The sequence below is a fragment of the Staurois parvus genome, unplaced genomic scaffold (assembly GCF_062004578.1).
Source record: "Staurois parvus isolate SC_StPar_1 unplaced genomic scaffold, SC_StPar_1.0 ptg000315l, whole genome shotgun sequence".
In the NCBI taxonomy this organism is placed as follows: domain Eukaryota; kingdom Metazoa; phylum Chordata; class Amphibia; order Anura; family Ranidae; genus Staurois; species Staurois parvus.
In genome coordinates, this window is record NW_028318111.1 from 1,217,311 (window position 1) to 1,235,638 (window position 18,328).

The 18,328-nt window shown below is 45.1% G+C and overlaps 1 protein-coding gene across 1 annotated transcript in view; it reads left to right on the plus strand.

Moving 5' to 3' along the window:
• WNT6 (Wnt family member 6) overlaps positions 1-18,328 on the plus strand; it is a 197,581-nt gene that overhangs the window by 162,028 nt on the left and 17,225 nt on the right. Inside the window, exon 3 of the mRNA XM_089683575.1 lies at positions 1,135-1,439. Within this exon, the coding sequence (XP_089539701.1) occupies positions 1,135-1,439 (305 nt within the window). The remainder of the gene's footprint in view (positions 1-1,134; positions 1,440-18,328) is intronic.

The following is an 18,328-nucleotide window of genomic DNA, read 5'->3' on the forward strand; positions in this document are numbered from 1 at the left end:
ATATATGGTGCATTCTTCTTGTTGACTTCAGTGTAGGAGCATTCTTCCCACTGACCACCAATGCAAGGAACATTCTCCTCATTGACCACCAATGTAAGGAGCATTCTTTTTATTGACCAGCAATGCAAGGAGAATTCTTCCCACTGACTCCAATGTAAGGAGCATTCTTCACACTAACCACCAATGAAGGCCATTCTCTTCATTGACCACCAATGAAAGGAGAATTCATTCCACTGTCTCCAATGTATGGTGCATTCTTCTTGTTGACTTCAGTGTAGGAGCATTCTTCCCACTGACCACCAATGTAAGGAGCATTCTTCTTGCTGACCACCAATGTAAAGAGCATTCTCCTCACTTACCACCAATGTAAGGGGTGTTTGTCTCACTGACCATCACACCAATGCACAGTGAGCTGTACCCCAAGCCCAGAAAGTTATTTCAAGGGTTCCTTGAAGTGCTAAAAAGGCTGAGAAAAGCTGTGGTAGAGGTTCCAACTAAAACTAAAAAAAGAAGAGATTTGACTGGAGCTCTGCTGTAATAAAACTCATTATACAAGAAATGGCGGAAGCAGTTACACTAAACTGCACTTGATTATATAGAGTCGGTTAGGATTCAGTTGTACAGGACAGCGAGTCTTTGTTTAGTTTTAGCAATCAATCAGTTTCAAGATCCTAATTTTCAACATAACTTGTAGCTGCAATTTACACATTGCTCCCTGGCTTGTAAATAAAGCTCTGGTGTGATATTCCAAATTCCATCAATTGCTGTAACATATTCATTTGACTGTTCAGATAGACGCCTTTGTCTTCTCCAAATGAACAAAGTGTTATTAGGGGGGAGATGAAATGAGGGAGTCAGTGGATTGTACTATATCCTGTTACATTTACTATACTCCGTGGCCCACAATGGCCTCCAGTTGGCAAAACCAAAACCCAAAAGCGTATGGACTCCGGCCAAGAGAGTGGAGCTATCGCATGACACAAGAAAATTAGCAATTTGCTCCCGTTTAGTTCGGAGCTTGTAGAGAACATATCATTTCTACGAGATGATTAGACTGAATGACAGGTGAATATTTCCAAATGTCTCCAGCATGTTATAAATTTAATTTCACTTTCTGTGATCTGTTGCCTGCAGATATCCGGGAGACGGCGTTCGTCTACGCCATCACCGCTGCCGGAGTGATCCATGCCGTGACCCAGGCCTGCAGCATGGGAGAGCTGATGCAGTGCGGATGTGAGGTGACTCGAAACTGGGGGCCCCCTCCGCCGCTGGCCATCGGACCGGGGGCTGACGGCTCGGCCTGGGAGTGGGGGGGCTGCGGAGATGATGTTGAATACGGCTACGAAAAGTCTCGCCAATTCATGGATGCCAAGCGGAAGAAGGGGAAAAGTGACATAAGGACCCTCATAGACCTCCATAACAATGAGGCTGGACGACTGGTGAGTGTGAAAAAGTGCAAATGGGAAAATCAGTTCATCCTATTAGACGTGCCAGAAAATTATATAAGAGTGGCATATTTTGGTAAAGTAATCTGGTCACAAACCTGGAATATTCAAACTAAAAGGTTGCCTCCCGAAAAACCCATAAATTCTAGAGATGGATCCAGAAATACAGGCAGCTGAAGTTGGGCTCAAATTTTGACATTTTCTGTAAAAGTCAAGCTTAGCTCAGCCCCTTCCACCTCCAAGGGTTTTCTATTGGTCCTTTAGTGTGATAGGCAGCCTTACTGACCAAAAAGGAGGTATTTACCTACTTTGTACATATATATATACATATAGGGGCAGCACAGTGGCTAGCACCACAGGCGTTGACGGTTCGAATCCCAAGCATGACACCACCTGCCTAGAGTTTGCATTTTCTCCCTGTGCCTGCGTGGGTTCCCTCCAGGTACTCTGGTTTCCCCCCACACTCCAAAGACATGCTGGTAGTTGAATTGGCTCCTGTCTAAATTGTCCCTAGTATGTGTATGTATGAATGTGAGTTAGGGACCTTAGATTGTACACCCCTTGAGGGTTAGGGACTGACGTGAATGTACAATAGATATGTAAAGCACCGTGTAAATTGATGGCTCTATACAGGTACCTGAAACACCTAAATATAATTTTATATATATATATATATATATATATATATATATATATATATATATATATATATATGAGAGAGAGAGGTTACATTCTGAAAATCCATAAATTCAATTTGTAGATCCAAAAGTATCTGCAGCAGAAGTTGGGCTCAAATCTTGACTTTTTCTGTAAATGTAAAACTTGGTTCAGCCACCTTCCACCTCCCAGGGCTTTCTATTGGTCAATTGGTATGATGGCCAGCCTTACTCACAAATAGAGATTACCTTCTGAAAACCCATAAATTCAATTTGTAGCTCCAACAATGTCAGCAGCTAAACTTAGGCTCAAATCTTTTTCTGTAAATGTCAAGGTTATCTCCGCCACCTTCGACCTTCCACGACTTTCTATTGGTTTTTACTGTGATCACTGGCTCACTGATCAATAGGGAGGCATATATACTGAGATTCTCTTCCGAAAACTCATAAATTCCTTTAGCAGATCCAGAAATACCGGAAGCTGAAGTTAGGCTCAAATCTTAACTTTCGTTGTATAAGTCAATCTTAGCTCAGCCACCTCTTAAGGCTTTCTGTTGGTCCTTCAGTTTGATGGGCATCCCTACTGACCAATAGGAAGGTATATATATATATATAAATGAGGTGGTATCAAAAAATTTCAAGACTAGTTTTGCAACACTCCAACAGATGGCAGCACAAGGCTGCACGCACAGTCACAGAGAGCCTGCAGCATTTCACATTCTCTTTCTACTAACTTGCTGCCCGTGATGAAATAGCACACGTGGTAATGCACATGGTCAGATTAGCACCAGTTGCACAGCTCCCGATGTACACAGGATGATGTCTTTTGGCACACTGACTTATGAAGGTCGGTGCTCCCTGTGACTGTGCAAGCAGCCTTGTGCTGCCATCTGTTTGTGTTGTAAAAAACTAACTTGAAACTTTTTGATACCACCTCGTGTATAGAGGTCACCTTCCAAGAATCCATAAATCTGATTAGTATATCCAGAAATACCAGCAGCTTAAGTTACGCTCAAATCTTGACTTTTCCTGTGAAAGTCAAGCTTAGCTCACACACCTTCCACCTCCAAAGGCTTTCTGTTGGTCTTTTTAGGTGATAGGCAGCCTTACTGACTAAAATGGAGGTACATATCTATCTATCTATCTATCTATCTATCTATCTATCTATCTATCTATCTATCTATCTATCTATCTCTCCATCTATCTCTCCATCTATCTATCTATCTATCTATCTATCTATCTATCTATCAATCTATCTATCTATCTATCTGTTCTGCATGGAACCTGTCCTATTAAACCGCTGTATGGTCTTGGCCACCATGCTGCAGCTCAGTTTCAGGGTCTTGGCAATCTTCTTATAGCCTAGGCCATCTTTATGTAGAGCAACAATTCTTTTCTTCAGATCCACAGAGTTCTTTGCCATGAGGTGCCATGTCAAACTTCCAGTGACCAGTATGGGAGAGTGAGAGCGATATCACCAAATTTAACACAGAGTTTGGAAAAATTTTAAACAATCTTTGTGGACTCATAGGTCTATGAGTGGGTGAACCAGCTGGTGATGAATTTGCTGAGCAAAATTATCCAAATAAAATCCAATTATAGATTAATGAGTCCACTTATATTGTTTCACTTTTTCCAAGCCCTGATGAAGGGGAAGTATAGGTCCTGAAACGCGTTGGCTATACAAGCAATTTATCACTGGAATATTGCTCACCATTTCAGTTTGATCGCTTTTGTTCAGCCCTTGGGCTAACCAAGATCAGAGTCCTTCTTCTATGATGAACTGCAGTGTGCACTGCCAGATATTGAATTTAAGCGACTGCAGCAGCCATGGCTGCCTAAGTTCCCGAATAGTGGCTGAATCTGATAGTATGCAGTCCTGGCTCCTTCAGTTACTCAATCAAGTTTACTCAAGCTGGGTGGTACCAGTGGGGCCACTGAAAACTTGCATTTTGGCCAATTCCTGCTGAATCGTATGTATGGCCATTTTTTACCTGTATTCAGACTTTATGGTGTGGAACTTCAATCCAAATGACCTATCCTTTGTTTCCAGCATCAATGCATGTTTAAAATGTCACGGAAATCTTCATCTCCCTACTCCTGTACGATGTGCATGAGAGCAGAAGCTTTCCTGGGTCTATGACTCCTCATTGGCTGAGACACAACAGCGGCAGCCATTGGCTCCCACTGCTGTCAATCACAGCCAGTGAGTAGAGAGCAGGGGGCAGGGCATCACCATGCTCTATGTATCTCATAGATATACAGAGGTGGCTTAGGAGCGAGCATGCATAAGTGCCCCCAGAGCAAACAGCTTACTATGGGGGCACTCAGCAGGGGGGAAGGGGCCAGGAAAGGTCAGTGCCTGACCTCACAAATGCACTTCTGGAAGAATGGTCAAACCTTCCTAAAGCTTGTGGACAGACTTCCCAGAAGAGTTGAAGCTGTTATAGCTGCAAAGGGCGGGGCCAACTCAATATTGAACCCTACGGACTAAGACTGGGAGGCCATTAAAGTTCATATGCTTGTAAAAGCGGGCATCCCAATACTTTTGGCAATATAGTGTATATACTCTGGCATAAATGGGTGTAGACACCTTAATTTGAACAATAATGGCTTAGATGCGAAGAGGTCCCTTTAACTAGAAATAGCAACGTTTGTCCTTAGATGTTTAAAGTTACTGATGCGATAGCAGCTGTTGTCTTCTGCTAGCAATGGTGGGGCCCATAAACAGTATTGAGCAATGGTAATTCGATGAAAAAAAAATGGTAGATTCTGGTGCTGGTCAAAACAAAGATCTCTTGGCACTGAGGAGTAAAGGTGTCTGCATGCAGTGTCTCTAGAGTGATGGCAGAAAGAGGTTGGGCATCTGTCTGCTCACCAGTCCAATGGATAGCACAGCCTCCTAGGAACAGGGCTCTTGCACAGGCTTCTTGGCTGCTCACAAAGAAGTACAAAGTTACCACCTGATAGCATGTTGGTGCAGCAAGCAGAGATGACTGACTGAAGACTGGATAGTGACAGTCCCGATGCAGACAACCTGATGTGATCCTGGTTGGAGCCCAATCGATCCTAGTTTTTGTCCAATCAGCACTCAGGAACACAGGATGTACTGGCTATAAATCTACAGATCCCAGAATGCTCAGCTATACAAGAGCTGTATCCACTCTGCTAACAGGAAGTGATGTAGCAGTCCAAGTGCAAGTGGGCAGTAGGGGGAAAAAAGGATTAATTGTAGTCCCATTTATAAGTGTCCTTAGATGGCATAATGATATAAGAAGGAATAGTGCCCTATCATTGGTGTCATTGGAAGGGATAGTACCCCATCATTGGTGTCAGTGGGAGGAATAGTGCCCCATCATTGGTGTCATTGGAAGGGATAGTGTCCCATCATTGGTGTCAGTGAGAGGAATAGTGCCTCATCATTGGTGTCATTGGAAGGGATAGTGCCCCATCATTGGTGTCATTGGGAGGAATAGTGCCCCAACATTGGTGTCAGTGGAAGGAATAGTGCCCCCTCATTGGTGTCATTGGACAGAATAGTACCACATCATTAATGTCATTGGGAGGAAGAATGCCCCATCATTGGTGTCATTGGACGGAATAGTGCCACACCATGGTGTCATTGGAAGGAAGAATGCCCAATCATTGGTGTCATTGTGAAGAATTGTGCCCTATTATTGGTGTCATTGGAAGGAATAATGCCCCATCATTGGTGTCATTGGTATTGGAGGCATAGTGCCACATCATTGGTGTCATTGGGAGGAAGCGTGCCCCATCGTTGGTGTCATTGGGAGGAATAGTGCCCCACTGTTTGGTCAGTGGGAGGAGTGGTGCCACATGGGCTGGATAAAGGCAAGCAAAGGGCCGCATTTGGCCCACGGGCTGCAGTTTGGAGACTGCTGCTCTAGAGGCAGGATGGAGTATTTCTGCAACAACACAGATCTGAGAAACTGCAACCCTGTGTCCTTAGGTCCCATTTACACTAGTGTAATGCTACATTGAGCATTATGCATATGTATGTGTTTTTGTGTGTTGTTGCACTTCACAAGTAGGGTAGTTCATTAATTTCAATGGGCTTCCATACATACAACATTAGGGCTCATTCACACTTGCTTTGGTCTCTGAAGAGCAATCAGTGTTTGGTTCGCTCTTCAGAGAGTATTTCACAGACAGTGAGGAGATTTGTATCATCTCCCCGCCACCTGCTTTAACCTGTAGAGTCCTGCACTACCGTGGCACAACCACGTGCCTTGTGCTTGGTCCTGGGTATTTGCAGAGCAGACCTTTTCACTTAAAGTGTCACTAAATGCACATCATTAAAACCTATCAATAAATTCTGTATCACATGCTGATCACACTTACTCAGTCACTATGGGATTTATTTTCTGTATTCTGCAAAAAACCTGGTTGATCCTGCTGTTCTCTATCCTCCTCTTCTGTCCATGTCCCCAATGCAGTTGGGGATTTTGCAGAGCAGTGTTGGCAGCTACTGCACATGCTCAGTTTTCAGTGAGTTTTTATGCAGATCATTTCCTCCCTATCACATCTGAGCAGTTCATGTGACTATAGAGTCACACATGTGGGTGTATACAAAGTGGTAAAATGACAGGCCACTCCCCCATTCCTACTCCATGCTCACTAACCAGCTAAACACAATGGTGGTGGGATATTACATCTTCATTGATGGCAGCTTCACCTCCCTGTTTTTCTAAGACACAGGCTGGAGGGGCGTGACTGGCAGAAATCCATCCACACCATGTTATTGCCAAAAACAATAAAGATTTGATTTCAAACATATATTTCTATGATGATGTAAAACAGTTTATTGATATCCGTTTATTAATTTTACTCTGTATCTCAAAGGCTTCTTCTTTTTTTCTTTTTTCCTTTTTGAACATGTGACCAGCAGCAGAGGACTAGAAGCTCCTGCTGCCACTGTTTCCCTGCAGACAGGCTGGGAAAGAGCTGGGTCATGTGACAGATATATATCAATTAGGAAAAAGGTACAGTGCATGTTGGTTGGGGGGGGGGGCAGGCTAGGCGGCTGTAATGACATTGGGTATAATTCCAGTGGTGTCTTTTGGTTTTGTACTGCCCTAGGCAATAGGGCAGTACCCCCAGAAAGACAGCCTGACACTGACCCCCAACACCACCCCCTTCCCCCCGGGAAAGATACTGATATTGACCAACACCACCCTTGCCTCTCCCCCACTCGAGAGCCTTCCACTTACATACAACTCCCCCTTTCCGGGGAGAGAGAGAAAGACACTCACCTTCACAGCACCGGACATCCCTGAGAAGAAAAGAGTTGGGCTCTGCATACACCATCAAGGAGCCTGCAGCCTCTCTCAGATTCCACCTGGTCCCCATGCTGCATGTGTCCCTTCTTCTGTCCCTTCTGCCCCCCAAAAAATGCAGCCCTAGGCAAATGCCTTGTTTTCCTTGTGGTAAATACGCCCCTGTATAATTCAGCAATGAATGCAACCGCAAACCTGACAAAATGTTTGTTGCACATATAAAATAGCGTGATTTTGTTATCATGCTACACTCGTGTAAATGAGGCTCTAATGCAGGGCTTCTGACTGAATCTGTTGGATGTACAATCAGCCACCAAATGCAGAATCCACAAAGCAGTACATGAAACACAGCATAAAATATAGAGAAGCAAGGCAGTAAAAAAAAAAAAAATGAAAATGAAAAATTAAACTTTTCAATGATAATGTGCATTCTATAATATTCCCTACAGTTCTTCTTTAAAACTTAGTACATTGATATCCTGGATATACGCTGTTTTTCCATATATGTATGTCATTTTTGCCTCTGTCCATTTGATACATTCCACTGTCAAATGCTGTCAAAATAGGTGATGTCATGACAAGGGGCGGGCGTGTTTGTTTGGTACTAGCAGACAACTATGTCAAGTATTTCGTTTTCTGTTTTCTCTAATGTACTTTATACATTCTATACATAGAAGTCTCAACTTTTCCTATCACCTTTCTATATGCCCGAATGTGACACGCTATATCCAGTTTCCCGACACAAGATTAATCTGTGTACATATCAGCAGTGCTCGGCTTTTACAGCATGGCTTCATTAAGTAAAGAGTTCTTATCATAAGTGCTAAGTCTTAAAGCTGAACTCTGGTATTCTGGGACAAAATCTACCCTTTGCAGGGAACACCCCCCCCCCCCCCACAGCAGAGGGTTAAATTCCCCTTGGGGTCTAGGCAGTGGTGTAACTAGAGCCTCCAGGGCCCTGGTGCAAGAGCTGACCCCTGGCTGGGGCCATTCCCTACAAGCCCTGTGGCCGAATACCAGGTCCCGGTCGGTCGCAGGTGTGACCTTTGTGGCCCTGGTAGTTCCACCACTCGTGTCAGTAGTTTTTAAAAAAAATTTTAATCATTTAAAAAAATATTTTTTTACAATATTTAAATAAATTATTTTTACAATTTTGTTTTAGGAGCCCCAAGGGCTTTGGTGAAATATCAGGGGTCTAAACAGACCTCTGATGTTCCACCTTTGGAACAGAGAAAAAAGATTGAGGATACAGCCCTCAATCTCCATCTCTGCATCCTCAGCTGTACAGAATGAATGGACAGGAATAGCTGTGTACAGAGCTTTCTGTCCATTCATAAACTGAAGCATAGTAAGCACCAGGGGCGGACTGACAACTCATGGGGCCCCCAGGCAAAAGGGGATCATGGAGTCCCTGTGTCCTTGCCCAAACTCAATAAAGCCTATGAAAAAGGTACCAGGGGCATCTCATGGGCCCCCTACTGACACCGGGCCCTCGGGCAGTGCCCGAGTTTCCAAATGGTCAGTTCACCCCTGGTAAGCACTATGTACTATGTATTTGTTATGAATGGACAGGATCAGTGATTGGTACCGATCACTGACTGTCCATTCAGAAAAAGAATAGACAGATACCCTGCAGCAGCCAACGGGAGAGGGGAGGGGGAAATCGGCAGAGCTGCAGGGGAGGATGGAGGGGGGAGTGTGGGGAGCAGGGGAAAGGCCAAGAAGCACAGAGGCAGAGAACACAGGGGGCTGGAGGGCATGAGGAGGAAGAAAGCACAGGGGGCCTGAGAGCATGGGGGGGCAGAGAGCATGGGGGGGCAGCGAGTACAGGGGGCCAGAGAGCACAGGGGGCCAGAGAGCATGGGGGGGAGCAGAGAGCACAGGAGGCCAGAGAGCATGGGGGGGAGAGAGCACAGGGGGCCAGAGAGCACAGGGGGCCAGAGAGCATGGGGGGCAGAGAGCACAGGGGGCCAGAGAGCAGGGGGGGGGGGGCAGAGAGCATGGGGGGGCAGAGAGCACAGGGGGCCAGAGAGCATGGGGGGGCAGAGAGCACAGGGTGCAAGAGAGCATGGGGGGGGCAGAGAGCACAGGGGGCCAGAGAGCATGGGGGGGCAGACAGCACAGGGGGCCAGAGAGCATGGGGGGGCAGAGAGCACAGGGGGCCAGAGAGCATGGGGGGGCAGAGAGCACAGGGGGCCAGAGAGCATGGGGGGGCAGAGAGCACAGGGGGCCAGAGAGCATGGGGGGGGGCAGAGAGCACAGGGTGCAAGAGAGCATGGGGGCAGAGAGCATGGGGGGGGCAGAGAGCATGGGGGGGCAGAGAGCATGGGGGGGTAGAGAGAGGGGGGGGGGAAGGGGCAGCAAGAAAAAAATCCAAACCATACCCAAACCTTGTGTGGTGTAGTTGATCCTCAAAGAGGAATGGAGGGGATATCTTCCAGTGGAGACACGTGTTCCAGTGACAACTGCTAGGGTTGAGCGTTTTCTTCATTTTGGGGAGATTTACTTCCTCGACAAGAAATGCACTGAAATCCTAAACTTAGAATATCAATTTGATAATAAATAAAATGACTTTAACCACTTCAGTTCTCACACTTGTGCACCCCTATGGAGCAAAACAGTATTTACATTTCTGCTCTGGTCCTGTTTATTTGGGAATAACTGTCATTGCTTAAAGTGGCTCTAAAGCCTCAATGTTTATTATCTTAAAGCGGAGTTCCGGCCCCCGCCACCTCCCAAAAAAAAAGTAAAAGTCAGCAGCTACGAATACTGTGACTGCTGACTTTTAATAGAAAGGCACTTACCTGTCCATGCGTCCAGCGGTGTCCTCACTCTGAGCCGATTCTTCAATTGGCTGCTGGGTGCTGGTGCTGCCATCTTGACTAAGGGAAACCACAGTGAAGCCTTCCGACTTCACTGCCGGTTCCCCACTGCACATGTGCAAAGCGTGCTGCACTTTGTGAATGGGCTGCAGTTGTCTGGGACCTTGAAAGTGTCCTAGAGGGCTGGGGGGGGTGCCAAACTTCCGGCTCAGTTTGCTGCGAACCTGTAAAAACCAGGTCACTGCTCCACCCTCCACCCAAAAGGTGCCAAATGCGGCAGCGGAGGGGCAGAGGAAGCAGAAAAGCAGAGCTTCCACTTTTGGGTGGAACTCCACTTTAATTCATTCTATGCATCAAGGTAAAAAACCTTCTGTGTAACAAACTCGCCCCCTCACCCCCCCTTATACTTACCTAAGCCCTATTGCTATCCAGTACCGTGCATGAGAGCTGCAGCACTCCTAGCTTTGTCCTCCCTCACTTGGCAGATTGATATCAGAGGGAGCCATTGGCTCATGCTCCTGTCAATCAACTCCAGTGACGAGGGAGCAGAGGCCGGGGCCCAGTCCCGCTGTCTGTGTCAATTGATGCAGCAGCAGGGCTAGGGAGCAAGCCTGCACAAGTGCCCCCATGGGAATTGTCTTCCTATTGGGGGCACCAGTATGAGTGGAGGAGAAGGATCGGGCCACACTGTGCAATTCTATTGCACAGAGCAGGTAAGTATAGACATGTTTGGGTTTTTTTAATTCCTTTACAACCCCTTTAAAGTAGAACTGAAGGCAAAATTTTTCATTTTGGATGGAGTAATGGAGGGTTATAGGCCCTGTCAGTGTTGACTTTACCATTTGTGTCGCACTGGAGAGATTTCCCTTTACTTCCTGTCCCATAGCCAAAACAAGAAGTGAGAGGAAATCCCTACAAAATGAGGCAATCCCTGGTTATCACCAGAACTAGTGTCCCCATCAGCAGATTTCCACTCTATTCCTGTTCTGATGACAGCACAGGGGTTCTAATCCCTCTTCATGCTATCCAAGAAAGAAAAAAAAGCTTCAGCATGCGCTGACCCCGCTCTGTCATGTGACGTGGCCTACCACTTAGTGGCTGAGTGGCTGTTGCTCCCAGTTGCTTCCACTTTGTTATAATACCACTAACAGTTGAACGTGGAATATTTAGTAGCCAGGAAATGTCACGGATGGACTTATTGCACAGGTGGCCACCTATCACGGGACCACGCTTGGAGTCACTGAGCTCCTGAGAGCGACCCATTCTTTCACCAATGTTTGTAGAAGCAGTCTGCATGCCTAGGGACTTGATTGTATACACCTGTGGCCATGGAGGTGATTGGAACACCTGAATCACATGATTTGAGGGGAGGTTCCCAATACTTTAGGCAATAGTGTATGTAAATGGGGGGCTTAATTTTAAAAAAAACTGTGGATAAGCAGTATACATTTTAGGTTCCTTTCACATGGGGCAGACTTGTTTAGCAGATCCTCTTGCTCAGTGGGGGATCTCTCCGCTGATCCCCACTGAGCAAGCGGATGACAGGTCTGTGTCTGCTCCACTGCTGCAGAGCGGACGCAGAGCTGTTCGCTCTTCTCAATGGGTGGTCAGATGAAAATGAGCTGCCAGTCCGTTTCCATCTGACCCAATCCAACGGACAGAAGGGAATTGTATCCCCATCCGTCCCTTTTTTGTGGGTCATATTGGATTGGATGTCAGCGGGTGTAAATAGACGCATGTTTGTGTATACTCGCCACTCCATAGAGGAGAATGGAGGTTCCGAACAGGTCCGCCTGAGAAATGTGGGCAGGCGGACCCTATCAGAACGTCCATATGAAAGAGCCCTTACTCTACTGACACTAAAATTATGATCCTGGTACAAAGCGTTGCAAGTTATTTACAAATTAAATAGCTTTTTTTTGTTTTTTTCCCCAATTTTGCACTTTTAATAATGTAACACCAGAAAATAAAACAAATTAATTTTTTTTTAATATTGTCAGGTTGCTTTAGCTGACATATGCACATGGAGCTCATCCCTTTGATCTGCAGATGAATGAGACTTAAGTAGATACAAAAGTAACAATTGATACTTTGTATCTTTCTCTTTTCTCTCTGAACAATGTTGATAAACAATCAGAAGGGAAGTTCACACCACGTGGGTTCCAGTGTTTTTTTTATTTCTGCATCCAAACATAGAAAGTAGTTTACATGATTTCCAATGGCATAGTTCACACTAGTGCTTGCAGTTCCAGTGCGTTCTTGTTCCAGAAAAAAAAAAGGAAGGACATGCTGCATTTTTCCTGCTTACAGCTGCACTGGATCATGGTAAAGTGCATCAAAAATGCACCAGAATGCACCTACATGCATCAAAAATTCAACGGACCCCTGTACAGTGGGAAAAAAACAGGAAAAAAAGAAGAAAAAAGCATAAGGAATGCATCCAAAAACATAAACCATAAAAAATGCACTGGCACACATCAAAAATGCATTAAAAAAATGTACATGCAGAAACGCATCAGAATGGATCTGGAGGATGTTTGTTTTTGTGGTATAAGCTAGCAAGTCAGACTTTTATTTTAAGCACTTAACCTCCACAATGTCTTACCCCCCTCATGATCAGGTCATTTTTTGCTATTCCGCACTTTAAGTGGCAATTGCTCGGTCATGCAACACTGGACCCAAATTCATTTTATATCCTTTTTCTCCCGACAAATAGAGCTTTCTTTTGGTGGCATTTGATCACCACTGTTTTTTTTGTATTTTTTATTACATAACCAAAAAGACAGAAAATTTTGAAAAAAAGGGTTGCACCAATACCTGCATTGGTATTTTCACAAGTACTCGTTTTCAGCCAACAGCGGGCTGAAGTCCACTGTCCACTGATGTTACTCAGCTGATCCAGGCTAGGGAAAGATCCCGACTTTAATGTCGGGATCCACCCAGATGTCTGGACCAGCAGCTGGCTCAGTCTCTCAACAAGCATCTGAGAGGCTGAGCCAGCTGCTCCTGCCCCCTCCACAGCTCCTTGCTCTAGTGAGCGCTGGTGGGCAGAGCAGAGAGCCAGTGATTGACATTCACTTCTCTCTGCTCAGTGAAGGTGGAGAACTGAGTGATCAGTGGTGTTTGATCACTTAGTTCTCAGTCTTAGAAGCAGCGTTGGGACAGATGCAGCATCGGTCTTATGCAGGGGCGGACTGACCATTTGGAAACTCGGGCACTGCCCGAGGGCCCAGGGTCAGTAGGGGGCCCCATGAGATGCCCCTGGTACCTTTTTCATAGGCTTTTTTGAGTATGGGTAAGGACACAGGGGCCCCATGATCCCTTATTGCCCGGGGGCCCCATGAGTTTTTCAGTCCGCCCCTGGTCTTATGCTGCATCCATCTGGGTAAGTATGATTTTTTAAATTAAAAAAACCCTCATATTTCTCAATGTACTTACGTATGTTCATACAAAGCATTAAAATCCATGCTGTATATTCATAATGTAAAAACATTATTTTAAAAATGAAAGAAAAATCTATAAAAAAAAACAAACAAACAATGTTCTAATAACTCCATGTAAAAAGCAATCTTCATACTGTTATAACATACCATGAGGTTAGGGTGACCAAAATATCCAATATTGTTTACAAAGACAATAAAAGAAAATTGATAAAGAGAAAAATAAAAATAAAGGAAATCTGTTTTATTTATTTTATTGCATTTGTAAACAATATGGTATTGGTTATGGTATTACAACATCCTTTTTTTTTTATATTAACATTTATATCACACTAACAAGATCGTAGGGCATAGCCCCATAGGGTGCACCAAGCTGGGGATGGAGAGACTGCAAAAGACAGTTTAGCCATTCAGCCATTGGCAAACCTACAGCTAGCAACTAGAACAGAGAGGTGAATGAACACGCCTCTCTGATAACAGGTTGTTCTCATTGTATGGAGCGAGAGTGGTAGAACTGTAAGCAGGGGTGGACTGACAACTCATGGGGCCCCAGTGCAATTGGGGATCATGGAGCCCCTATGTCCTTGCCCACACTCAAAACACACCCAAAAAAGCCTATAAAAGGTACCAGGGGCATTTTATGGGGCCCCCTAATGACCCCGGGCCCTGGGCCAGTGCCCGAGTGCTCAAATGGTCAGTCTGCCCCTGACTGTAAGTACACAGGATATTATTCCACCAATGAAAACTGTGAGGGAAGATTGAGGATCTGTAGTTTACAGCACAGGAATTGGCTGCTGATGGGCAGCTGTCCTGGATCTAGCAAGACTGTCCAGGTATCTCAACAGGACTTTGTGAGTCTTGGGCGAGTCCTGCCACAGATTTGAATGGCCAGATGCCAAGCCATGCTACCTGCTATAGAAGTGAATGGGTGGCTACAGAGCCATGCTATCCACCATAGAAGTGAATCATCAGCTGCCATGTAATGCTATCCAGCATATAAGTGAATGGGTGCCGGCTGAACCATGTTATCCACAATAGAAGTGAATGGGTGGATGCCGAACTATGCTATCCACCATAGAAGTGGATGGCCAGCTCCCAAGCAATGCTATCTACCATAGAAGTGAATGAGTGGATGCTGTACCATGCTATCCACCATAGAAGTGAATGGATGGCTCAAGATCATAGTTTTCTCAGACACCCCTACCTTTCTTCAATGTAACTGTCTATCACGCAGTTGGGTGGAGGCCAAACTGATGAGAGGCTTTCCCTTACATTTCTGGTCCAATTACCCCTGGAAATGGTGAAAGGGCACAACATGGCACAGATGCCGAGAGTTCAGTTCACAGGTGATCATTTCTGGTAGGTAATTTGGCAGATAGGTACTGTTGAAGACTGCTGAGAAGACCACTGGAGAACTGGGTGAAGTAGCCATGGATAATCACACTGGTACAACAGCTCACAGAGGCACCAGAACCCATGACAGGCTGGAGGTAAACTCTGGCCAGTGGTTGCCAACCCAAAATGCAGGTATCATCCAAGATGGAATGCATAGTCGGGGGCAAGCCGAGGTCAACAAGGGGAAGGCAGCAAGAACATTGTCAGGAAGCATGGTCAGCAGTGGGTAATCAACAGGGTCATGGTCAAGAGACAAGCCAAGGTCAGCAACAACTAGTCAGCAGAGCAATGATCAGTATGCAAACCAAGGTCAACAATTGGTAATCAATAGGATCATGTTTAAGAGGCAAGCCAAGGTGAGCAATGAGAAGTCAGCAGGATCATGGTCAGTAAGCAAGCCAAGATCAGTAATGACAAGATAGATGAGCCAAGGTCATTCTCTTCTCATTTTCCTTTCAACAGTCATCAAGACACTCCTCCCCCCCACTCGAAAGCAGGAAAAGATGCTACCCAAAATTTCAGAAAAAAACTTTTTTCCCCAAAGTTTCTATAATATCATAGTTTTCTCAGACACCCCTGCCTTCCTCCAATGTAACTATCACGTAGTTGGGTGGAGGCCAAACTGATGAGAAGCCTTACATCTCTGGTTCAAACACCCCTTGAAATGATGACAGGAAGTGAAAGGGCACAACGGGTTACAGATGCTGAGCGTTCAGTTCACAGGTGATCACTTCTGGTAGGTAATTTGGCAGATAGGTACTATTGTAGATTGTTGAGAAAATCATTGGAGAACTGGGTGAAGTAGCTATGGAGGATCACACTGAAACAACAGAGGCACCAGAACCCATGACAGGTTGGAGGCAGAATTGGAGTTCACCAGTGGTTGACAACCCAAAAGTCAGGCATCATCCAAGATGGAAGGCATGGTCAGGGGGCAAGCCTAGGTTAACAAGGAGTAGGCAGTAGGAATGTGGTCAGGAAGCAAGGTCAGCAACAATCATGGTCGAGAGGCAAGCCAAGGTCAGCAACAACTAGTCAGCAGAATCATGGGCAGTTAGCAAGTCGAGGTCAGCAATATGTAATGAACAAGATTGTGGTCAAGAGGCAAGCCAAGGTCAGCAAAGACTTGTCAGCAGAATCATGGTCAGAAAGCAAGTTGAGGTCAGTAATGGGTAATCAACAGGATCATGGTCAAGAGGCAGCCAAGGTCAGGAAACAAATAGTAAAGATAATAATGGTTAGTAAGCAAGTCAAAGTCAGCAATGGGCAATCAACAGAATAAAGGTCAATAAACAAGCCGAGGTCAGCAAGGAGTAGACAGATGAGCCAAAGTCAGAATCAAGCTAGGTCACAAAAGGAGATCAGAGCAGAGAAAAATCCAGAAAAAAGCAACAGGAATTTAGAAGGAAGCACAGATTCGGGACATAGGGAACAGCTGAAGATTATCTAGCAACCTCTAGTACTCCTCTTAAAATCGGCTATCTGGTACCAAGTCTAGAATCAGATGCGTGTGCCCTTGCGTCTGCACGCATGGACGTGCATGCAATATCCCCTCGCACACGCACAGGCAAATGCCCACATAACCATGGTCCTTGTTCTGAATATTTCAGAACATCTCTTCCTGATACCAACCTGACAATGTCTCTTGACATTGTATTGTCAAGTTTGAAATGGAATGGAGGCACCACTTTTTGTAACCATGTTACCATTTATGTTGGTCTGACTGGAAAAACATCAATTAAATATTTATCAAAAAAAATAGGAGTGGAGGCCACTGTGACCTCTCCAACGTCTGATCATACCAAAGCCAGAATCCCCCAGGAGCACCCCTAACCATTGTGTTTGGCTGCGGTCTCCTGGGCTTGTGGTTTCCCATTTACTGTTGCAGATAACTATTTTAATTAAAGAGCCAGACAAGGAGAAGGCCTTCCATGAATCATGAATTAATTAGCGAGGAGCGATAGATGGAGAAGGAGGCAGCCTTGTAGAATTCCTGGGGGTGGCGAGTTTGTGCCTGCAGGGAAGGAAGACACATTCCAAGGGGAGAAGCATCTAGTCTTATCTAACCCATCTATCTTCCTCTCCACCTCCTCCCCTGGCCCTCGCCATCTCTCCCTCGGTCTCTCCTTGTTCCTGTCTCTTCCCTAACACTTCTTACCTTCTGTCAATTATCCTTGTCTCTTCCAATGCATCACACTGCTCTGGCCTAAAGGAAAAAAAAGGTTATTGTTCTCAGTGCATAAGGCCAAACTGATTGACCTCCCTGCCCTGAAAAAAAATCAGTATATACCGGGGTGGACTGACAACTCATGGGGCCCCCGGGCAATAGGGGATCATGGGGCCCCTGTGTCCTTGCCCAAACTCAAAAAAGCCTATGAAAAAGGTACCAGGGGCATCTCATGGGGCCCCCTACTGACCTCGGTCCCTTGGGCAGCGCCTGAGTTTCCAAATGGTCAGTCCACAACAGCTAATCTCTTAAGCTTCATTTTTTAGGGCGTGTCTCCCTTAAAGTGCACCTATTATTAGGTCTTCTTGAGTACATCCACTTGAAGGCCAAGCATTTTCTGGCCATTTTGTTCACAAGATTAAATCAGTATTTTTTGGTAGAAAATTACTTGTAACCCCCAATCATTATATATATATATATTTATTTATTTTTAATTTTTATTTTTTTAGCAAGACCCTAGAGAATGGAACAGCGATCATTGCAATTTTTTTATGTCACATGGTATCTAAGCAGCGGTATTTCAGACACAATTTGTTGGAAAAAAATACACGTGAATGAATTATAAAAAAACCAAAACACAATATATACCCCATGTTTTTTGTAAAATATGCTAGAGGATATTACGGCACGTAAATACATACCTAACATGTCACACTTTAAAATGGTGCGCGCTCATGGAATGGTGACAAACTACGGTACATGAGCGTACTTCAGCGCTGAGCAAACCCTTTGGCGCTATATAAACTCAATGTAATAATAATAATAATACTTAAAAATCCCCATGGGCGACGCTTTAAAATTTTTTACAGGTTACCTGTTTAGAGTTATGCCCCATACACACGATGAGATTATCGGACCAACGAGCGGCCGTTTTTTTCCGCCTGCTAGTCTCACATCGAAAGGGAAAAGGTTACCAAAGATACGAAAATTCTCCTATGAAAGAAAAGAAATTCGAAAGTGATGTCATGTATTGCGTTGTATTTGTATTGTATTTTCAGATGACTACTGTACAAGGGCGGACTGACAACCCATGGGGCCCCCGGGCA